The sequence below is a fragment of the Mixophyes fleayi genome, chromosome 3 (assembly GCF_038048845.1).
Source record: "Mixophyes fleayi isolate aMixFle1 chromosome 3, aMixFle1.hap1, whole genome shotgun sequence".
NCBI classification, from domain to species: domain Eukaryota; kingdom Metazoa; phylum Chordata; class Amphibia; order Anura; family Limnodynastidae; genus Mixophyes; species Mixophyes fleayi.
The window spans coordinates 26,817,192-26,841,990 of record NC_134404.1 but is presented as its reverse complement, the minus strand read 5'-3'; the positions used below and the strand labels follow the sequence as shown (position 1 = coordinate 26,841,990).

Genomic DNA, 24,799 nt, shown 5'->3' with positions numbered 1-24,799 from the left:
CAGACACCTGCAGGTCAACTTCAATCATTGTCTTTTCCTCACCATCCCTGGACTCATCTGCCTATGGACATCATTACAGATCTACCAGTTTTTAAGGGGTTCAATTCCATCTGGGTTTTAGTTGACAGCTTTTCCAAGGTGGCCCATTTAGTCCCCCTCACAACCAACCCTCCTCTCCAAAACTGGATCAATTGTTTATTCAGAAAGTTTTCAGATTCCAAGGCTTTCCTTCAGAAATAATCTCTAATTGTGTGGTCCACTTCGTGGGTAAGTTCTGGCGATCTTTGTGTGCAGCTCTACAAGTGAAGCTTAAGTTTTCATCTGCCTATCACCCCCAAGCAAACAGTCAAAGTGAAAAGGTGAATCAAGACTTAGAAACTTTTCTTTGTGTATTTGTCTCTTCTGTACAAGATAACTGGAAAGAACTATTACCCTGGACAGAATTTTCCCACAATAATCTTTACCACTCCTCCTCTTGGTCTACAACCGTTTTAGCGGTCTATGGACTTCATCCTAGAATACTCGAGTTCCAGCCTCTTCCTTCTGCCATTGTACTTGCTATTGATAATACTTTACATAAGTTCACTAAAACATGGAAGGATGTTCGTTCTTCCCTGTTAAAAGCTTCCTCTAATTACAAATTTGCTGATCTCATATGTCGAGCAATACCCAGCCTCAAACAAGAGGATCGAGTCTGGCTTTCCTCTCACAACCTGAGACTTAAAGAAACTACCATGAACTTTGCCCCTCGCAACATTGGTCCATTTCCCATAGAGCGAGTCATCAACTCAGTAGCTTACAAACTCAAACTCTGTCACAAACTTACTTGCTCCCATGTGTTAGGAACAGCGGGTAACTGCTGTTCTCTTTTTGGCTGCTGCAGTGTTGTTTTCAGCCTGAGTGTGATCACCTGAACTCCTCTCACCTGCAGCTATATCTGACACCTGCCCTGATTAGCTACTATTGGTTTAAATACCTGTCAGCTTCACTCTGCCTTTGCCAGTTATAGCGTTCACATGCTTGCTTCTCCGTGCTCCTGGTTCTGTGATTTGTCTGCCAGTTTCCTGATTGATACCCATTGTGACCTCTGCCTGGATACCGACCTTGCCTGTTTGCTTGTGACCTTGTCCTCTGCAAAAATACTGACCTTGTTTTTTTTGCTCGTGTCTCTGACTTCTACTTGGATTCGGACTTTTCATCTGAGAGATCTCCTCCCATCCGTAGGATCGTGGTGCCAGCTCTCCGCTCCATCAGGCTCACCTGTGTCTGCAGTGTTTCACAATACAGATTTACTGCTCCATCTTGCTACAGCAATTTCCCTGACACTGTGCTGCTATCTAGCTCCACCTCACTCAGGCCACAGCTGGTACTACACCATCCTCTACTCCACACTGCCAGCCTGTAATACTGGTGGAGGTTGGTACTGTATCCTGTTACTACTCAGTGTTCCTGCTTAATCTGGTCCAGGAGTATCTCTGTTCAGCATCCCACTGTCAAGTCCTCTGTGGTGCCTACCTACCGGAGTTGAGTTATCATTACTCGAGAATAAGTCCTGGGGACAAATGAGTACCGGTTAACATATCCGGGTCTATGGGAAAGGGGGTTTCTATAGGTGAAGCTCTCATCAGCGACCTGCGGACCCCCGGCAGCAAAATCCATGCCGCCTTGTGGCGGTTCTTGGTGAAGACCAGGGGGTTTGTTAGACTCCGCGCCTTAGGAAGGCCAGCGTTAACATTGAGATTAACTCCTGAGAACCGTAACAAACTCACGAATCCCAAACCCTTTTTACATACCCTTGTTGAAGCCTTTGATCTTGAAAAGGTTTCATTCTACACTCCCTAAGTCTTCTAAATTCCAGACACAATGAAGTGATGAATTTGAAATAGAAAGGATACTTGAATCATGGATTTGTCATGGTCATCTTCAGCTCCAAGTTTGGTCCATATCTTTCATGCAAAATTCCCTTTGTAGCCCAAGGGGTGTCTAGGTTACACCCACAAAAGGGGAATTACTGTCACATACCAGGCTCTCAGGTCCTGTTATTGACCCCTCTGCTGTCTTCCTAAGCTGTCCCTGAGGTCCACAGGCTCTTCTGGTCAGAGATCTTTCTCCAGGATGCTGCCCAGTCTGTCTCTACTCCAGAGTGCCCTCCAAAACCAGTGTTTGGGCACCACCATCTTGGATTACCTGGTCCCTCTCAGTCATTTAGTGCTGCTTTAGCTCAGCTGACCGCAGCCTCCAATCAGGTGACAGCAGTTATTATAAAAGGACTTCCTGGATCCCTAACCTGTTGCCAGTGCAACATTGATTCTTCAGACGCCAACCTGGATTCCAGCAGTCTGCAGTTTTCTCAGTTATTCCTGCTCAGACAGTGCAGTCTGCATTCTGGTCACAGTCTAGTCCAGCATTCTGGTTCCAGTCCGGTGCAGCATTCTGGTTACAGTCTGGTCCAACATTTTTGGTCCACTCTAGCCCAGCAATCCAATTCCTGTCTGGTCTCCTTTGCTAATCTGATCTCTATCCTACTATTCTTGACTGCTTGCCAGTCTCCAGTGCCATTCATGTTCTCTAGTCTCCTGAACTTACAGTAACCACCATCTGTACAGTCCTTTCACTTCCATGCAAAGGAACATAATCAAGTCAGCCAGCTTTGTGCACGTAGCCACCAGTTCAGCTTCAGAAACAAAAACCAGTCCGGGTACAGACAGATGCTCAGGTGTGACAGTGTCTTGATAATGAGTTATTCATCTATGATTAACCAGCGTGAATCCTTCCTTACTTGTGATGAATTTAATCTCCCAATTATGTGTCCAATGTAGACATAAAGGGGAAGTACATAATCGTATTATTAGATATGAAGTGAAGTATTTCAGTACCCACATCTAGGTTGTAGTTTGTCATCTTTGTCCTCAATTGTTTCTCTGTAGATGATGTGTCTTTTGCCAAGGATGCATTGGCTGTGCCTTTTACCAATAGCGACAAAAGTTAATAACAGTCTCCTCATTCGGTTGTTATATCCACCTCAATTGGAATATGTTTATTGGTCAGAAACTAAACAATATTCGTCAAAAACTTGTATAAATTTATTGATAAAAAACAGTAACATACACTTACATTACTGTTAGTGCAGATTCATATCAATCATGGAGGATATAACAACCGAATGAGCAGATAGTAAAAAATCTTGTGAAAAAAATAAAATAATTTTTTAATGTATCTTGTAGTTTTTTATGTTCCCTGTTTTACTGTAGATTACATATTATCTTTCTGTTATAGATATATCCCATTTTGTTTGTTTATTGACTGACTGGTCATGCTACAGTTTTTCTTAATATCCCTTATTTACTTTTTCAAGTTAAGAGCCCTAAACTCTGGCTGGTAGTTAAATTAGCACAAAGGTTCAAAATATGACCTGTTGAGTGGACTGAGAAAGGACTAACCTCCGAAGGACTTAAACTTATTTACTAAGAAGACAGATTCCTCATTTATATTATTTTCAATAGTTTTCTTCCCCATCCAAAAATCTCGTAGTGTTGAAATAGTAAATCGTCGCATCACTTTCCAGTTCTCACCATGAGCAGAAATAACACCTGAAAAAAAAACTAAAAGGAAAAACAAAACCAATAAGGGACCATTTACAATGCTTATAAAGTATCACCTACCGGCACAAGATTAATTGTTCGCTATTGTTACTTCACACATTCTCAAGTTATTTAAACATGAATGTGAAATTTCTTTCAGCATGTGTAATGTAACTTCTGGTCTCTAAAAGCTCCCTTCACCCCACACACATTGAAATATGATATACTAAATAAAAAAAAAAACGATTATTGTGAAACGTGGGACCGGTAGACTGACAGAAAAATAGAGATGGTTCAGAGAGGCAAAACTGCCCAAACACCATGCTGTATAAACTATTTTGCCATTCATACCATAAAAGGAGACACCATTGACAAATGTATTATGGGCGCAATCATTATTTATATGTTAAAGGGGGAAATTAAATTACCATTAATTTATGGCGCTAAATTAATTAATCAAGTTATTAAAATACAAAATGATTGTTCTATATATTAGGGGGGCAATATTGTTTTATTGCTAACAGGCAAATAGTTATTTATGGCAGGAGTAATACTTATTATTTCATGCTAAGGACAATACTTTATGCACAATACTTGTGGGGCTATAAGTGCCAGCATGCACTTACGTCCATGCTCATGCTGGCATTTTCAGTGCCAAAAATGTGCTGTAAAAATGGTGTCTCTATCATAAAATATTAAGCGTTGATCACGTCAAATAATTTTAGCAATCCAGTAATCTTGCAGCCTTAATATGATAAATTAGTCTTGACTCTATAAACTAAAAAAATAATTTGCTCAATAAATTAATGATAAATTCATTTTTATTATGAAGCGCAGGTATGCCAACTTTATTTAACATGTTAATAAAGGCATGGCTTCTCCAATATGTTTTAATAAAAAATAATTTACAGCTGCAATACAAAACCTGTGCAATAATACAAATAATTAATGGTACATACCTCTTATTGATGCATTGTTTCATTACATTCTTCTGCCTAAACAATCAGGAATCCTCATGTTGTGAAATAAAGCAGAGATAACATAGAAACAATTGATGACAAGTCTTATAGTGCATAATATATTATTTCCTTTTTTATCTATTCATTTTGCTCCTTAAAATAGATATTTCAGTATTACATAACTGTAGAACTGGATTACATTCATTATTATACATGTGAAAGTTTACATTACAGGACAGTATTTAAGATGCCTGCATCTGTGATTGTAGTAAGTGTCCTCAATTTGTGGGTCACATGCAGCTTTTTTAATAGCTATTATAAACAGACCGTCTGGATTTTGACCATGATAATCCAGTGCCTTTATTTTTATTAGAAATTCCAAGATCTTCAGAGATTAAAAAACATTATCTTAATAAAGACAATACGTCACTGTAAGGAATAGACTTTCATGTATACTTTCAAATGAAATTCCCTTTATCACAGCAATATACTTGGCTTTCATAACATTCAATATGACACTTAAAATAAGATCAGATTGTCTAATAATTCCATTGATAATCAAACTGTCTCTTCTGCCACTAAACTTCTTTTCCTTAATTCCTTCTTTGCTCTCTTTCAGTGAACCTCATTTCCCACCTACTGTGTTGGAACTTCCCTTGACCTTGTCTTTCCTGCTACTGATTTGTCTCTAGTTTCTTCAACTTAGCCTTCCCACTCTCTAATCACAACCTCCTTTCCTTCAGCCTCACCTTACCACATGTCCTCCTCCATGCATCCCAATCCACATGTACACAGCGACACCTAAGTATTCAATCCATGTCTCATTTTCACTAAAACAACTACTTTCTCTTAGAACTGCTTTGTCCTTATCTTATCAGGCTGCCTCTTTGTACAACAAATCACTTCAGCCTTAGACAAAGCAGCTTCAGCTTCCACATACAGTCTCCAATGATCCAAACTCAAATCATGGCACACCAAGCAAACCCACTACCTGCAAAATTTCTCCTGCACTGTAGAGAGCCATTGAAGGAAATCTCTTTCCTATCCTGATTCCCTAAAGTTTAAATTTATCCTTTCATCTTACAGCACTGGCCTTTCAATTGCAAAACAAATATGTTTCAGATCTTTAATATCCACAAAGTCTTCTAACCGACTAACTTCTCTGCCCACCTGCAGCTCTTCCCCATTGCTCCCTCACAGCTCATAATTTTGCCACCTAATTCAAAGACAATATTGACACCATTGGACAAGATATTTCCTAGTGTCAAATTACACACACACACACACACACACACACACACACTCAACATACCTTCAACTACACTCTGCAATCCACCCTCAATTTGTTCTCTCCATTAACTGAAGAAGTCTCTTCACTCATCTCATCATCTCACCCTACAACGTGTGCCTTGACCCTATTCCCTTCCATCTTCTCCTCTCCTTCTCCACACACTCCATGCCCACCTCTAGCTCAACCCTTAAACCTGTCTCTTTCCACTGGCACATTTCCATCCTTCTTTAAATATGCGCTCATCTCACCAATTCTAAAGAAATCATCTCTCTCTCTCTCCAGCCTCTCGCTCAAACTACCGCCCTATTTCTTTCCTCCCCTTTGCCTCCAAACTGCTTGAACGAATGTACAACCACCTGACTCACTTTCTTTCCTCTCACTCCATTCCTGATTTTCTTAAATCTGCCAACATTTCACTGAATCTGCTCTCACAATGTGATCAGTGATCTTCTTACTGCAATGTCTAAGGGTCATTTCTCCTTGCTCAATGTCCTGGACCTCTCTGCTGATTTTTACACTGTTGATCACCCTTTTCTCCTACACACCACTCACTCTATTGTCCTTTATGACACAGTTATTTCCTGAATCACTTCCTACCTATCGAGCCGCTACTTTATTATTTCTACATCTGGCACGTCCTTCCCTCCACTCTCACTATCTGTTGGGGTTCCACAAGTCTCTGCTCTTGGCCCTTTACTTTTATCATTGCACACCTCTTCTGTTGGTGATTAACTTGCTCAGTCGGCCTCCAGTACCACCTCTTCGCTAAAGACACAAATCTATATCTCTTCCATGGCCTCTCTCCTGCTGTACTATCTTGTGTAACCAACTGTCATTCTGCTATCTCCACATGGATGTCTCAATGTTACCTAAAGCTCAACTTGTCCAAAACATAACTTATCTTCCCTTCTACCAGAGTCACTGCCCTCCCATACAAATCTCCCTCATTGTCGATAGCACAACAATTTCCTTAGTCTCCCAAGCCTGCTGTGTTCGTGTCCAACTTAACTCCGTCATCTGATTTATTCCTCACATCCAGACTCTCCTAGTCCTGTCGACTTAAAACATTGCCAGAATGTGCAACATGCATACTCTCATCATCGTCTTGACAATTTTGACCTCCTGCTATTTGGCATTCCTGACACCCATGTATTCCCACTTCAAACCATCCTAAATACTGCTACAAGACTGATCTTTCTCTCTCAACACTCCACATGTGCAGCACCACTTTGCTGCGGATTTAGTGGCGCTATATAAATAAATGATGATGATGATGATGATGATGATGAAGTGAACATTGGTCTCCAATAGTTATTTCACTGATTCAATAGGAAAATATTGAACCTCTCATCTATCAACAGATTAGCAAACTACACAATCTTTACTTGCTAACCGCTAGATATGCTTGAACAGGCTGCATATCGATTCTCAAATTACTTCAAAGAATGTGTTCTAATGTTCACTGAAATATATATGGTATTTCAGATTGATAAAAAAAAATTGAGTTTGAGAAAGTTGAACAGGTTCGACTATGATTTGACTACAATTTGACCAAGTTTGAAAATGTTTGAATGTGTTTGAGCCATTCATACACAAGAGAGCCCATTTGCACATGTGCAAAACAGTTCAAACAGGTTCAAGCTACATTGAATACATTTGTGGGTTTTTAATTGCAAACTGCAAATGGAAAATCTCAATCAAAAATGGTGTAACTCAAACAGTGAACATGAAACACAGAGGTGTTTTTGAACCAATTAAAAATATTAAGCATATCTATTATCCGCCCTTGTAAATAAATGCAAGAAGATCATTATTACCACCATCTGTCCAGATACACAAGTTAGCAGTGGACAGGGTTTGTGCTGAGTCAACATTCATAAACCACTAGGATTCTGCAATGGTTAAGGTACAGTGACATCGTCAAGATTTCCTTGAAAGAGTTAGTGTCTATAACACATGGTCATAAAAGAGTTTGTATACCTTTAGATGACTCTAATTTATTAGCTCATACATACTCTCCTGTAACTATTACCAGTATTTTGACTGGGATAAATAACAAAGTGTATTCCTGGAAATAGATGTATCCAAAGCAAAGAGTCCAGAATTTGTGTTATATGCAAATGCAATTGGGATAACTAGCTATCCCTAATGATAACCATACATGACAACCCAGAGAGCGAAAGCATTTTACAAGAGGATGTATAGAAGCAAATAAATTAAATTGTTTTGAATGTGGATAATGCATTAAGGAAGCAGCAGGATTTGCAGGATATGTCTTTATCACCTGTAACAAACGATGCAAACTTCCCTACTTATCATATGGAAGAACACCTTATAGTCATGACAACTGAAAACAAAAGTTACCATATCCTTTTGATATGTCATGAAATATGGGTATATCCGGTCTTTCAGAAAACTCCTCAGCATAATTTACGAGAGCATCTTTCACAGTCTCATATCCAAACAAGACAACCGTCTTCTGAACCCCTATTTGTATACTGAACACCGAACCATACTTCTTAGATAGCTGCAAAGAAGTAAAGGTTAATGATCAGTCTTCTGCAGTGCATATAGTTCACATATTTTTCATAGAAAAACACATCCCAGCCTTACAAGAGATTAACAGCAAACTATAGTCTTAAGCACTCTATAAACAGCAGCAGCCCTCGGTGTTCTGAGTGGAAGCAGGGATGATGAATACAGTGAAAATGGAATAACGTGTTACATGTTACTGTGTGTGGACAAGTCTTTTCTGAATGGCTGCAGAGGGTAAACACAATGACCAAGACCAACCATGCATGAGGCATACTGTATACTGACATGCAATATATGAATATGTTGTCTGGCGATATTACTGTTTACTGGCATGTGACAGTAAACCATGGATTGGTTGAGGCGTTTGCTGTGTCTTGGCATAAGACTATACTGTTTTTGGAAAATAACTATACTATATACCAGGCCTGTCCAACCTGCGGCCCTCCAGATGTTGTGAAACTACAAGTCCCAGCATGCCCTTCCAGCTTTCAACAGGTTGTCTACTGGCAAAGCATGCTGGGGCTTGTAGTTTCACAACATCTGGAGGGCCGCAGGTTGGACAGGCCTGCTATATACTGACATGGGGTCTAAGCTGTATACCAGCAATTGGCTTGTGCTGTATTCCGAAAAGTAAAAAAAAAAATTCCAGCACACCAATCCATTTTTTTATAATGCTTGTATGGTGTTTTAATGTATGTGGGCAAGGAAATAAAGTAAAGAAAGGGAAAGGAAAATAAGGGAATGGATATTGGTAGACACTGTTACAAGATAAGATAATGGTGCATTATGTACTACAATACGCTCTAATCCAATGATACGTACAAATGACCAGCAGTCACTGACAACATTTCTGAGAATCCTCTTAGATGTATCTACAGATGTAACATTCTTTACAGCGACTCTGGCATATTATGTTGCCATTCTTGTAATGTGCTGTCATTCTTTATGGAAACACATTGCTTAACGTAAAGAGCTTTTTTCAAGAGCTAAGTTTCATTTTCGTTTTTTATATATGCAGTGCCCTTTTTCTACCAGCAGATGCCACATTGCACTGGAATTTCCATTGAAATTAATCGGAAAACCCCATAATAAAGAAATATGGGCGATGTGCCAGTCCTAAAAAATCCTAACCAACATGCGTGATAGACACCATTGTTTGGCTCCAACTAAAACAGGGGAATGGATTACATCTGCTAATTGGGAAACTAGCCCCAGGCTATACAGGCTGGGCAGATCACTCTATGACAGTGAAACTTGCATACGCATAGCTAGAGCCGTAACTTAGAATTCTAGCGCCTGGGGCAAGAAAGACAAATGCCGCCCCCCTAGCCCTCAATTTTATCCAAATGAACCTAAAACATTTGTAAATTGCGCCCCCCTTCAGCGTTGTGCCCTGGGCGGTCGCCCCTATCGCACAGCCCTTGTTAGGGCCCTGCGCATAGCACTTCCTCCATTCTCCAGAAGTGTTAAGGCTGCTGGTGTGTAGGAAGAAATGTCCACATAGGAGGGGGCTTCCAGAGCAGCTCCAAATGGTACATAGTAGCACTATGTAGCGATAGATAAGTGAGGTTTCCTCCAGCATATAATAAATAGGCGCTGTGCCCTAAAGATACAACAACTCTTTATAGATCCAAATTCCAAAACACCAGATAGAGTTAACTGAATAAAAAAATGCATATTTAAAACATTATTTGGAGGGACATCATCACCATTCATTTATAGATTAATGTAATCAATTTAATTTGATATGATAATTTTTATGTTTATAAAATCTACTATAATCTATATAACGTAAAAGCTCAAAACTCTATCTATCTATATATATATATATATATATATATATATATATATATATGTATATGTATTTATATATATATATATATATATATATATATATATATATATATATATATATATATATATATATATCTCTATATACTATGCTGTAGGTTTAAGAAAACACTTGTTACATCTTTTCTGGCCTATTTAATAAATTAAGCACTTTTACACAGTTCACATAAATAGAAATTTACAATACAGAACATTTCCTAATGAACATTGAGTTGATAACATCAGAACTCACTCATTATACAGATCGTTTCCAGATATACCCTTAGATTAACAACACTTTTGGATTATTTATTAATACAATATATATTAGTGATATACCTCTATAAAGGTTTTGTATGGTCTCTTCAGATTTAAAATGTGCATATTGCCAATGATCGGTAGTGGTTTTGGTCCGGGTGGAAAATTTTGGTAAAGATTTTCTTTGGAGCCATCGAAAATATGTATTAAAAACAGGCACAGCAGAATCAGTAGAAGAATCGTCACAGGATCAGTAATGAACATGACTTCAGCAAACCTAGAATATAAAATGTAGAAATACATATGTCCTCTGCAGTACACAAGTGCATTTTCTAAATTATGTTAACCTAATTATTTGAATAGTCAAGATTATAATTTAAAGCGACAATGTTGTAAGGGCTGTATTACTAAAATTAAGGGGTATATTTACTAAACTGCGTGTTTGAAAAAGTGGTGATGTTGCCTATGGCAACCAATAAGAATTCTAGCAGTTATTTTGTAGAATGCACTAAATAAATGAAAGCTAGAATCTGATTGGTTGCCATAGGCAACAGCTCAACTTTTTCAAACCCGCCGCTTAGTAAATCTAGCCCTAAGTGTTTCATTAAACACTTAACCTAGCAGCCTATCATGCAGCTTGTCTGACAACCTCTCTCTGTGACCACTGGACCTGCCACTGATTGCCATGCATTCTTATTTCTGCTGTTAATCTCCAGGGAATGTATTTTACTTTCGGCTGTATTGTTTTAAGTTCCATGGTTGGAACGTATTTAGATGTACTTTTGACCAGTGAACAGGAGTTACTGGTCATTTTTGTAGACCAATCTGTATAACATTAATCAAAGATACAGACTTATATTTTCTACCAGCTTGTTAGGGGTCACAACATTCGAATTAGGGAGGACAAATTATCACTGGTGTGTTTGAAATATGCTTAAATCCTCACAAACCACTAGCTAAAGTCCTTCAGTATCCTTTGTCTCCCTTAGCTAAGGAACTTATAAGACCTGTTGTACAGGACCTTTTGAAACAAAGTATAATTATTCCTACATTATCACATTATAACACATCTATGCTTTCTTCTAAATTACAGACAAGTATACTTATGGGTTTGTGCAAGACATAAGTTGTTAACAAAGATGAATTTTCTGTCTTACCTGTTTTTCCTGTTGTTTCCAAGTCCAACACTAGTCTAACCTGTATACCATTTAAGTTTACTTATTTTATAATGATTGTGCTTTTTAAGCTAGCAAAGCTAATTTTTTTGTTGCTCAGAAAGAAAGGCTTCTGGGGAGAAACGTCAACTCTAATATACTATTTGGGCATAATACCGGACATTACTTTTAAATAGGGGTGTGCACCGGCCACTTTTGGTGTTTTGGGTTTTGGGTTTTGGGTTCTGATTAGCTTGAGGTTTTGGGTTCTGATTTGTTTTGCCAAAACACCCCACGAAAGGTTTTGGTTCTGATTTTGGGTTTTGGGTTCTGATTATTTTTTAAAAAAGCATAAAAAGTGCTAAAATCCATATTTTTTTTTTATTTTCACTCCTACACTATTATTAACCTCAATAACATTCATTTCCACTAATTTCCAGTCTATTCTGAACACCTCACACCTCACAATATTGTTTTTAGTTCAAAAGGTTGCATCGAGGTAGCTGGATGTCTAAGCTAAGCGACACAAGTGGGCAGCACAAACACGTGGCCCATCTAGGAGTGGCACTACGTAGTTTAATATTGAAGTAATAACATTTCTGGACTGCAGGAACAGTGAACATAGTTTAATATTGCAGTAATAATAATTCTGGACTGCAGGAACAGTGAACGTAGTTTAATATTGCAGTAATAATATTTCTGGACTGCAGGAACAGTGAATGTAGTTTAATATTGAAGTAATAATATTTCTGGACTGCAGGAACAGTGAACGTAGTTTAATATTGCAGTACTAATATTTCTGGACTGCAGGAACAGTGAACGTAGTTTAATATTGCAGTACTAATATTTCTGGACTGCAGGAACAGTGAACGTAGTTTAATATTGCAGTAGAAATTCCTTTTTACTGCAGGAACAGTGAACGTAGTTAAATATTGCAGTACTCATATTTCTGGACTGCAGGAACAGTGAACGTATTTATATATTGCAGTAGAAATTTTTTATACTTTTTTTATAATTTTTTTATATATTTTTTAAATTATTTTTGTATAATTTTTTTGAATTATTTTTGTATAATTTTTGTATAATTTTTAAATCATTTTAAAATAACAATGGAATTAGCAGAACAGAGCACAGGACACAGCACCACTGGACTCAGCAGGACAGAGCACAGGACACAGCACCACTGAACTCAGCAGGACAGAGCACTGGACAAAGCACCACTGGACTCAGCAGGACAGAGCATAGGACAAAGCACCACTGGACTCAGCAGGACAGAGCACAGGACGAAGTAACCACTGGATTCAGCAGGACAGAGTGACAGGACACAGACAGCACCACTAAAAAATCCAACCTCCCTCTTCCCTGATCTGAGCCCGACTGAAGATGGTGGCGGCAAGCAGGGAATTTATACTATCCGAGTCTTGTGAGAATCCGATGGCGGGATTTGGAGTCTCAGCCTCGGTTTCACTGATTCTCCCCGCCGGAAATACCCGAACAGTGCTCGGATCGCCGTCGGATCCGCACTGTTCGGGTGGGCTCGGATTGCGATAATCCGAGCCCGCTCATCTCTAGTTAACCCCCACTAATCTCACACTACAAAAGCTAGCTACAAATATAGATGCAAACATAGCATTACATTTCTTAAGGAAACAGTTTAAAGGAGTAAGCCTAACATTGTCTAAAATTCTGATCCCATTATAGATAACTGGTGCAGTGATGATATGGAATATTTACCAATATCTAAAAAAAAACCAGTACATCGGTCCCTATTCCGGAGATTAAGGGTAATTTGCAGTCCTTTTGAATGTTAGAAATCCACACCATGCAGCACCTGAAGTGTTCCCTGTTGTTCATCACAGGTCTATGCCATGCATCAATTTCAAGAAACACCTTTTCACAAACTTGTGTTTTCTATGTAGATGGGTCTCGTCTTAGAAATGACAAAAGAACACTAGTCCAGGATGAGCTGTTGGTTCATAATATACTGCAATCTAGCCATTTACCCTCTGTCTAATTAGCTGTCACAAGAGCATTTGCATTTGTTAAGACAAAAACCTGTAAACATTTACAATGATTACGTATATACATTTGGGAAGCACTTGAATATGGGCAGCCATGGAAACAAATGAGTCCTTACTTCAGCTGAGTTACAAGTCAAAAGCGCTCCAGTTTTAGATGCTTAATACATTCTGCTGTTGATATTATTAAATGCATTGCACATCTATAAAAAAAAACAAGTTGTGGTTTCCAAAGGAAATCCCTTAGCTGACTCCATTGCCAAGAATGCTACTCTGTCTACACCAGGTCATGCAGAGTTGAATTTACAACCACTCTAGACCATACTTGCCAAATTTGGCAAGAGGTACTCTGGGAGATCGGGGGGAAGGTGGGCATGTTGCGGGCAGGGCCCCAGGGGTCACGTCATGTGGGCCCGCACCTAAACGTCATCACAGTTTCTGTCCAATTACAGCAGGGGGTGGGGCCAGGATGATGCACCACCCCCACCACTTTAATATAGAGTTATTTAGTAACCGGGAGGTTTCCCTGCTCTCCTGGGAGTTTGGGAGGACTCCCAGAAATTCGGAAGTCTCCTGGAAATTCCGGGAGAGTGGGCAAATATGCTCTAGACTACAAAATGAACCTCCTTATCCGTCTTTATCAAACAGTGAAAAACCCAATATCTGGTGAAAATGGAAGTTTATTATGCAGGAGCACACTTGTTTAACTAAATATATACTAATCACAATAACAAACATTTGCATATTAAATTCTGTAATATCACTCTATAATATAATATCTGAGATGAAGTCCACATTTTGATCATTTTTCTTTTTCTGCTTACACTTTGAGGGCTGTGACTGCCTTCACCCCACACATTTATTCATAGGTGTTTTAATTAGTGTAACTTTCACCTAGGGCCTACCAGCATTAACTCTAACCTCTATGCAGAGAGGTGTGTGCCCATGCTACAGAAATGAATTGTTACTACAGTTCATGGGCATTTACAATATGATCAAAATGTGCACTAAGGACCTCATGTTTATTTTAGATATTATATTGTACATTGATATTGCAAAGTATAAAACACAAGTGTGTGGGCTATTCACATTTTGTTTTTTCTCAAAAGATATAACGTTCTCCCTATTTTATGAATGTTAGAAGTCACTTTGCTGTTAGATGACCTCATGTATAAAACTCACTGTATATAGTCATGGAATTCATGTAAAAATCTTATAATTTACAGTAGGGAGTGCATCATCTCTTACCAATCTATATTTTACAGTATTGAAAGCAAAGAAAAGAATAACATACACATTGGATCTGTCTTACCTGTCTGTCTGCTACACTTCACTCAATATTCAGCTATAGCTTGCTTTTCAGCACATAGATCTTCCTGTGCGTAAAGTAACTCCACCCAGATTATCCTATTACTTTCTCAGCCTCTGGAAAAGTTCTGCAATGTACAGTGCTAGTGTTATGGGGCATGAAAAGACATGTGGACAATCCAGTTGAAATACAAGTTAGTTAACAACTGTGGAAAAACTGGAAGTACAGCTATTTGATTTAACCCTTGCTTTTCTCTATCACACAGGAGAGAGGCCAAAGTTAAACCTGGTAAAATGCAGCTTCTGTCTGTTTTAGTTTGTACAATTTAATGTGCATTATTAACAGCGAGATTAGTGGGGTATCAAGCAACAGAACATTCCAAATAAGTGACCGAACAACACCAGTACCAGAGGGGTCTCGCACTGTCACTGGAAATTAGGGACAGTTGAGAGCCTAATGCTGAGTTGCATAGCACAAAATCTGCAAATTTGTACTGCGCATGCCCACAAAATAAGCCGGACACATATGCAGAGTTGCTTGCACCTAACACATGCACCTGCTTGTGATTTAAGAGGAGAGAAGCGGAGAGAACGGGTGGTTTAACGTAGGCTGCATACAGTAACATATATCACATACAGCCAGGGCCGGATTAACCCGAGGTCTAACTGGGCTATAGCCCAGGGGCCTCGGGCATCCAGGGGGCCCTTCAAAGTCCTCAGTAGCATTATTGATAGATCCGGGGCGGGGGCGCCCCAGCCCGATCAATGCTGCTGAGCACTGTCACTGTAGTCCTCCGTCCCCGACGCTTAGTAATCTGCTTACTGAGGAGATCTCGCGAGTGAACTCTCGCGAGATCTTCTCAGTTAAGGAGCTTACAGCGCGCTGGGGACGGCGGACTACAATGACAGGTAAGCGCTTGGGGGGGCCCTCACGGGGTATGGGATGGGCGGCGGGTGACTCACATTGGAGGCCTCACGAGGGAATGGAGGCGCCCTTAGCCCAGGGGCCTCCATTCCCTTAATCCGGCCCTGCATACAGTTTGATAATAAAACAAGATTAAGATGGGCCAGCAATCACTTGGTTAAAATCATCTGTTCAACTGTAAGAATTCATACAGCATCTCAGTGGAAGAAGTCCATACTTTCTCTCCATCATTGTCAGGAAGCTGCATTATATCTGTAGACTGGAGGCCCAAACTCCTAGCTTCTGATCGGCTGTGGTTTTTGGTTTTGGAGACCCTACTTGGGAAACCTTTTATTTGTGTACACATCTTTTTTTCTCACAAATCATTTTTTTTATAGAAAATTTGGCCTCCTTGGGTCTTATCTCTTATTCCACCAGTTCAGTAAATTGGTTAGTTGTGATATTTCTGTTGCTATGTCATGTTTTAAAAATATTTGCACTGCGGCTATTTGCCAAATTTTAGAAGCAAAATGAGCCTTCCCGTGTCTCATTACTAAAATCATACATTTGGTTTATCATTCATATTGAAAAGATAAAATATGGGCCCTAGGTTATATATGTATCTTAATCCACTTTTCTCAGTCTGACCCTTTTCACCATCCAAACAAACACTTAGTTATGTCCCATGAAGTCCCATTAAATGTTTAATTAGCAGTACTCTCTACACTTGATGATGGCCCCCCTTCCCCTACCTCCTTTGTTCTCTAACACTTCCACTCTTTCCAGTATTTCCTTTCTTTCTTTTATCCTTGTCTCTCCTTTTCACATTCTTTCCCTTTCCTTAGTCTTAAGTAGTTCATAATTCCCTATCATTCATAACTTGCGTATGCACTCTGCGATTCCCTCGCAGAGTGAACCAAACAGTAGGATATGTAACAAGGTTCATTATGATACCACTCATGATGTTATTCCTTTAACCCGTTCCGTGTATTTCACTAATATGCATGTAACTCTGATATAACATATAAATACTACTATATTTCGACATAACTGACTATGTGTTGCAACTACCATTAATGTGTACTATTTTATAAGTATGCGTGTTTCTGCGAATGTATGGTAAAAGACCAATTACTGTTGCTGCCACGTGTAGTGGATGCGTACGCCCTTTCACGCCGTAGCGTGCCCTTGTACGTCGATGCGTACCGTACGCATCTTTTCAAACAAAGACAACCAAGTTTGCTAGACTTTAATTGAAATGACTTTATCCAATTTACTGACTTCGACAGTTCCACCCTTTGATAGTGTAATAAACTATCACCCAATCACCGTTTCAAGTTCAGGATTGTACAATACTTCTCCACAGACCATGATCTCGGTATCTGGTACCACCCTTTCAGTCTCTTTCTCAGTGTTACTCTTATGAGACCGTTTTCCACACTTCAACACAGTAGGAACACATTTGACAACTAAACCAATTGCTAAGATGACACCCAGTATAAGGAGAAGGAGCTTACCTACACTCGCAATCATTTCCTGTACCCACTCCCCCAGACCGGAGAACCATTTTGCTGGGTTCAACCATGAGAACCAACCCGCCACCTTTTCCCCCGACCTCATATAACGAAGAATTATGGCTCTTTCGAAATTCCCATTTCAGCTGCAAAATTTCATCCATCTTCCGGTCTATAACCTCTTTAGGGTCTTCCGTATTATTTGTAATGTACGTGCAACATTTGACACCGAACTGGGTGGCCAGTGTCACACAGTACCCACCAGTAATAGAGGTGAGATAATTTAGTACCAGTCTATGTTGCACCAACTCCTTCTTGTACGCTTGTAGCTCCCTTCCAGTATACCTGAAAGTGTCATCATACATCTCGGTGATATTATCTATTAATTTAGCTAGGTCTTGGATATATTTAAAGTTTAATGTTCCCCGAGCGGTCCTGGTGAGATCTAGAGCAACCATAACTTGGAAACCAGCAGTTTCACTAATCAATTTTGTAGCTATGGGTTCCTCACCAGGAATCATATTTCTCTTGCCACGGTGTTCATACTGTGTGTGTATGTATGGTGGTGATGTAGTCTTGTGAATATCTACCATTTCTTCATGAGTAATAGTCATGATTTCAGGAACCAGTTTAGCTATGAAACACAAGCCCTTGGAACTCGGAGTCACCCAGGAATAAGCTTTCCTTCCACAAACAAAATACACATCATCAGGGAGAACATAAGGAACAGTATGCCCATGAATTATATCACACAGAGTTTTGATAAAACTACCCATGCCTAGTGTCTCCATCTGCTCTAGACACGTGTCGGCATTAATGATATTTTCACATTTATCTGTAGAGACTTTTCCAATAGATACCTTCTTATGTTTGGTTATACGCCCTAACTTGTGACTTCCATCAGCATTCCTGCCTAGTAGTGACCTTGTGAGTCTCTCTCTAAAATGAGTGTGGCGAGCCATTGTCTGATCTGATAGGTCAGCCTCCCAATTCTCCAGGCGCTTTGCATGAGATATGTTTAGGCACAGCAAAGATCTGCCTATGGAGTATTGTCGAAGCGTCAGACTAGGGGACCTAGTGTTATTGTACCTCCCTTCTATGGGCCTCCCACCCCTTAATTCGAGTATTTCGGATATGTTTAGAGGGAATGGCACTAGTCCTATGTTATGCTGCCCTTGAGGCACGTGAGAGCACACCCAATACTCAGTTTGGTTTAGCACCTTACCCACCAGGGAGTGATAATCCTCCAAAGGATGCCCGCCTATATTCAGAGTACTGGGGGACTGGCATCGTTGGATGCATCTCTCGTCAACTAGGGAGTTGCAGAACTTGCAGATACAATACTCATCAGACAATAGCCCCTCACACTGCCTCCGAGTTCCTGAGCTAGCAGACCTTTTCATAACCCCTGGACCAAGTTTAATAATGGGCTGCTCAGGATATCCTATTAACTTTTCTTCGGCCTCTATTTCATCCGTATCACTCCCAGAACTCTCCTCCGTCCTCCATCCTCCTTCACAAAAATAGAATGTCCTAGAAAAAGTAAAAACAAGGAAAATCCTGGAACAAAAGAAAAACAAAAACCGCCACTCCATCGCTGGAAAGATAGTTCTGAGGCAACGTCTCTGGTTCAGGTGTCTCAACTGCAGGCTTTAGGTCTCCCGGAACAGGCTCACAAGTGACAGCTCTATGTCGTCGGTCTGAGTCTTGTCTTGCACTTTCTCCGGATTATGGACTCTCCTGCAGTGGGTGGAATGGACCCAAGTGTCTCTCTCTGAAACCTTCAGTGATGTAGTACTGGTCAGCAGCACTTGGTACGGGCCTTCCCAACGGTCTGTTAAACAACCTGAACGTAAGAAATTGCGGATCATAACATAGTCTCCAGGTTCAACATCATGACAGTTCGTCTCTGGCATACCAGGTGACAGCATTTTTAGTTTTTGTTGTTGTTGTTTCAGCTGTCTACTCATTCTTATAAGATATTGTACAGTCACTTCATTATTACACTTTAAGTCGTCTTGTAGACTCACGATCAAATGAGGTTGTCGTCCGAACAGTATCTCAAAGGGGGACAGATTAAGAGGAGGTCTAGGAGTGGTTCGAATGCTGTGGAGGACCAACGGCAAAGCCTCAGGCCATGCCAACCCAGTTTCAGCCATTATCTTACCTAGTTTGTTCTTTATAGTACCATTTGCTCTCTCCACCTTACCACTAGCTTGTGGTCGGTAAGGGGTGTGAAGTCTGCTACTGATTCCCATGAGTTTACACATATTTTGGAAGACATCACCAGTAAAATGGGTACCCCTATCACTTTCAATGATTCTAGGGATACCGAACCTACACACAAAGTCTTGTACAATTTTCTTTGCAGTGAACACAGCAGTAATAGTGGCTGCCGGATATGCTTCTACCCAACCGGAAAACACATCAATACACACTAACACATACTTTAGATTCCTGCACGGTGGTAGTTGGATATAGTCAATTTGTATTACCTGAAAAGGTCCGTCTGTAGGAGGGATGTGGGATGGCTCAGTTGGAATAGTTTTCCCAACATTTTTCCTCAAACAAGTAAGACATGACATTGCTTTCTTACCAGCTTGAGAGGAAAATCCGGGAGCACACCAGTATGCTCTCACCAGTTTGCACATACCTTCTTTACCCAGGTGAGTCAGGCCATGTGCTGCTTCAGCCAGGCTTGGATAGTATGTTCGGGGAGCTACAGGCTTACCTTGTCCATCCCTCCAGAGTCCTGAGGACTCTTGACCACATCCCTTCGCCTTCCAGACCGCCTTCTCCTGCAGGGAACACAAATCTTGCATTTCAATTAATTTCTGCGTGTCTAATGTCTGAAAAATCATCATAGTCTCGGTCGATACAATCATAGGTTGCCCTGCTGCCCATTTAGCAGCTTCGTCTGCCCTGTTGTTGCCCAATGACACTGGGTCTTCTTCAAAGGTATGGGCTTTGCACTTTATGACGGCTACTGTTCTGGGTAACTGTATCGCTGTCAGAAGTCCTTTTATGTGTTGTGAGTGTGCCACTGGTGTACCTGCTGCTGTCGTAAAGTTTCTAAGATGCCAAAGGGCCCCAAAATCGTGCACTACCCCGAAGGCGTACCTAGAGTCAGTATATATATTGGCTGATTTACCCTCTGCCAGTTCACACGCTCTCTTTAGTGCTACTAGTTCCGCCACCTGGGCTGAGTGAGGTGGACCAAGGGGTTCAGCTTCTACCACATCCTGATCGTCTACAACAGCGTAACCAGTACATAGCTCTCCTGTCTCTGTCTGTCTATGGCAACTTCCGTCTGTATAAAACGTAAAATCTACATTTTCTAAGGGGGTGTCACGTATGTCGGGCCTTGCAGTAAAGGTCTGATTCAGGTGTTCCATACAGTCATGCATGTCAGTATTCTTGCCTAACTCATCATCAACCAGGGTCTCCTCACCTCCCACCCTTTGTGTCTCTTGAGACACATACGGAAGGTATGTAGCTGGATTTAGGGTGCTACATCGTTTGATGGTGATGTTTGAGGGTGCCATCAGAGCTAGTTCCCACTTTGTGAATCTAGCTGAAGAAACATGTCTGGTTTGGGCTGAATTTAACAGAGCTGATACAGCATGGGGTGTATAGATGGTTGAATTATGTCCTAATACTACATCCTCGCTCTTACTTACTAGAAGGGCCGTTGCTGCTACACTTCTGAGACATGTTGGGAGTGATCTTGCCACATTGTCTAATTCTGCACTGTAGTATGCTACCGGTCTGCTAGCGTCACCATGTTTCTGTGCGAGGACACCTGCTGCAAAGCCATCAGCTTCTGTACAAAATAGCTCAAAAGGCTTTTCATAATCAGGTATTCCCAATGCAGGTGCTCTTGTCAGACTATCTTTAAGATTAAAGAACGCTTGCTCTGACTCTTCTGTGTGTACGACACGTTCTGGTTTTGAGGAAGAGACTAGCTCCTGCAATGGTAATGCCAGAATAGAAAAACCTGGGATCCAGGAGCTACAGTATCCACACATCCCCAAGAAAGTACGAATCTGCTTCTGGCTCTGCGGCAGGGTCATGTGTTGTATGGCCTCAATTCTGTCGGTTGTCAGGTGTCTTAGCCCCTTAGTGAGGCAGTGTCCTAAGTATTTGACCTTAGTCTGATATGGCTGTAATTTATCCTTTGCCACCTTGTGCCCTGTTTGTGAAAGATGAAGCAACAACAATTTAGTATCATGTAAACATGACATAAAAGAATCAGAGCACAACAACAAATCGTCCACATATTGAATTAGAACAGACCCATTGTGGGGTTGAAAGGATTGCAAACAGTCATGTAAGGCTTGGGAGAAAATACTGGGGCTGTCAATGAACCCCTGGGGTAGTCTGGTCCATGGGTATTGCACTCCCCTGTAGGAGAATGCAAAAAGGTATTGGCAGTCAGGGTGAAGAGGGACTGAAAAGAAAGCAGAACATAGATCAATGACAGTAAAATGACTGGCAGACGGTGGAATCTGCATGAGGATGACAGCTGGATTCGGCACTACGGGGAGTTGGCTCTCAACAACTTTGTTAATTCCCCTTAAGTCCTGGACTAATCTATAGCCCCTCCCCCCACTCTTCTTCACAGGGAAAATGGGACTATTTGCTGTACTGGCTGTACGAATTAAAATCCCTTGTTGTAACAGCCTCTCAATAACAGGATATACCCCTAGTTCCACCTCCGGTTTTAATGGATACTGTGGGATTTTTGGAGCTATCCTACCACTTTTTAGATTGACCATGACAGGGGCTACGTTTGCCATCAGTCCAGTGTCCTGTCCATCTCTGGTCCATAGGGAACCTGGTATTTCCAGCAACATCCCCTTTACTTGAGATGGACTTTGTTCTATAACGGGAGAGTGTAACATTAACCTTTGAGGGGTGTCCAATATGTCCTGTACCTCATGTGCAACCTTCTCGGGTATATCTAGGAACACACCATCTGAAGTACAGTATATGACACATCCCATTTTACATAACAAGTCTCTCCCTAGCAAGTTAGTAGGAGCCGCTGCAGCCAAGAGAAACGAATGCTTAGTATGCAGAGGCCCGATAGTAACTTCGGCGGGTTTAGTTAGAGGATAATGTAACACTTTTCCCGTCACCCCCATAGCTGGAATAGTTTTGCTGGTCACCTGTAGATTGAAAGGAGAGGTTATCACAGATCGGGCCGCCCCTGTATCTACAACAAAAGTTTGTTTCCTGCCAGCTATGTCAACTATCATTGTTGGTTCTTCACTCTGACTCTCAGTTAACCTCACTGGCTGTAGACTACAGGTATGACCTGACCCCTAGCGCTGACTATTGATTTCCCGCGCAGCATTTGCTGCCGTAATATGCGCGGGTAGATGTGAGTCTTCTAGTCTTGTGAATCCTTTCTTGGAGGATATCTATGTGACCCACCCCTATGTGTATTGAGTCTTTCTTTATTACAATCTCTCCTGTAATGTCCTTCCTCGTTACAGTTGAAACACCTGATCACTTTAGGTTTCCTGTTATATGGGTTGTATGCTGGTGGTCGTGTGTGCACCCCTTCTAGAGCCTGTATACTTACCGTCATTAACTTATCACTTTTCTCTTCCCTTTTTCTAAAAAGGTTCTTGTCATGCTCCACAGCAGACTCCCTAAGGAAGTCTACCGTGACGCCTCTCCAATTAGGTAATGTGGTTTGTACTCTCGTCTTTAAATTTTCCCTAAGGCCATCCATCAGTACCCCTACAGCTACCTCTCTGTGATGTGGGTCCTCACTTATGTTGGATATCCCAGTAAATCGTGCGATCGCTGTTATAGCTCTAGCAAAGTAATCTGAGGCAGTTTCACTATCCTTTTGTTTAATGGTGAAAATCTTACTCCAATTTACTACTACTGGAAAACAGATGGCTAAGTGTTTGACAATTTGTTCTATATTCCGTTGGTTAATCTCATCAGTCAAGGTGTCATCTTCCTCCAACAAACAATCTCCAATAAATTTTTGTATGTTAGTATTGGGAGGAAGACACGCCCTCAACACTACCCGCCAATCCTTACTGGTTGGTTCGTGAGCATTTCCTAAGTCTTTAACAAATTTCTGACATTTAGCTAACTCTTTTCTAGGATCTGGGAATTCAGTCATAATGGAACGTAATTCTGATCTAGTCCAGGGACAATGCATTGTAACATTTCTTAAAGGAACTACACCATCCTTATCCGGTTTCCCATTGGGAACTGATATTGTGCGGACCGGGAACACACCCTCTGGTACACTAACTTCAGGGGACGCTACAGGATTTACAGGCCCTAGATTTAGAACACTTTCACTCCTAGTGATCACGCTACTCTCACCTATCTCAGCCATTTTCTCATACTTGCGCTGAGCCTCTAGTACACTAACAGCATGGGCAATGGCCGAAATCACAGTGGGTTCATCTTCATTTTCAGATACACTTGATTGAAACTGATTTAAAACAGGGTACAACTTAGTAATTTTTCTATTTTCAGTTTTAACAACGGCTGTACTTACCCCTCCCGCCACATAAGGTGGCGGGGGCGCGCTTGCGCTGAGTTCGCCATGCTTCTCAATGGTTACATTTGGTTACATTTCGCCACGCCTATTTCCGGTTTGCATTCGCTGCTCTGCCACGTGTTACCTTCCATTTGCCACAATTTTAAACAATCATTATGTCTATTTCTCTTTTTCGTTTACTTGATCAACCATATTTTATCTTTTACAGTATTTAGTACCTCTGCATTAAAACTCCCTATTGTTGGGAAAGGCCTATCACAAGCTTTGGTCATCCCGACCCACGTGTCACAATACACAGTTGCATATGCACCATATTTCTTACACATGAGAAACCTCGCTGAACCAATAGGGCCTTCCTTAGGCAGAACACTGACCATCTCTAGCGTATGCTTAGCACCCATGTTGAACAATATACCTTCTACCCGGAACACAGACACACCGCAATGCTCTGTTCCTTCCGGCCAAATGTGAAATACAGACACACCGCAATGCTCTGTTCTTTCCACCTAATAATTTCAACTCTGTTGCTATACTCACCGATAGAGATCTATAATGCTCGGTGAACATATTTCCTTTAGCCGCGCTCACTCACTTTTCTCGCCCCTGGCGAGGGTCCCTAATACAGAAATATCACTGTGGGCCCCAAGGGCTATCAGCTCCTCGATACCCTGGCTCAACCACAAAAATCTGCTGAGTTTATTATCGCTGGGAGCGCAAAGTCGATACAATCAACCTGCCTTTCCAGTATAATTCCTCCTAGCTGCTTCACCAATTCGCACTAACGGTGCGACCGGATCGCACTGCCTACCAATACTAATTATTAGCAAACCTTGCGATCTATTGGTAGCGCTTTGCGAAAACCCAGTTTTCGCATTCGGTATACCTGCCCTGTATACCGTCCTTCAGTTG

The 24,799-nt window shown here is 40.9% G+C and overlaps 1 protein-coding gene across 1 annotated transcript in view; it reads right to left on the bottom strand.

Moving 5' to 3' along the window:
* Nucleotides 1–15,002, bottom strand: part of LOC142143435 (cytochrome P450 2K1-like) — a 36,931-nt gene extending 21,929 nt beyond the window's left edge. Inside the window, exons 1-4 of the mRNA XM_075201276.1 lie at nt 14,939–15,002; nt 10,536–10,731; nt 8,196–8,358; nt 3,441–3,590 (exon numbers count right to left, since the gene is read on the bottom strand). Coding sequence (XP_075057377.1) covers nt 3,441–3,590; nt 8,196–8,358; nt 10,536–10,718 — 496 coding nt within the window. The 5' untranslated portion in view covers nt 10,719–10,731; nt 14,939–15,002. The remainder of the gene's footprint in view (nt 1–3,440; nt 3,591–8,195; nt 8,359–10,535; nt 10,732–14,938) is intronic.
* Between the last annotated feature and the right edge of the window lie 9,797 nt (nt 15,003–24,799).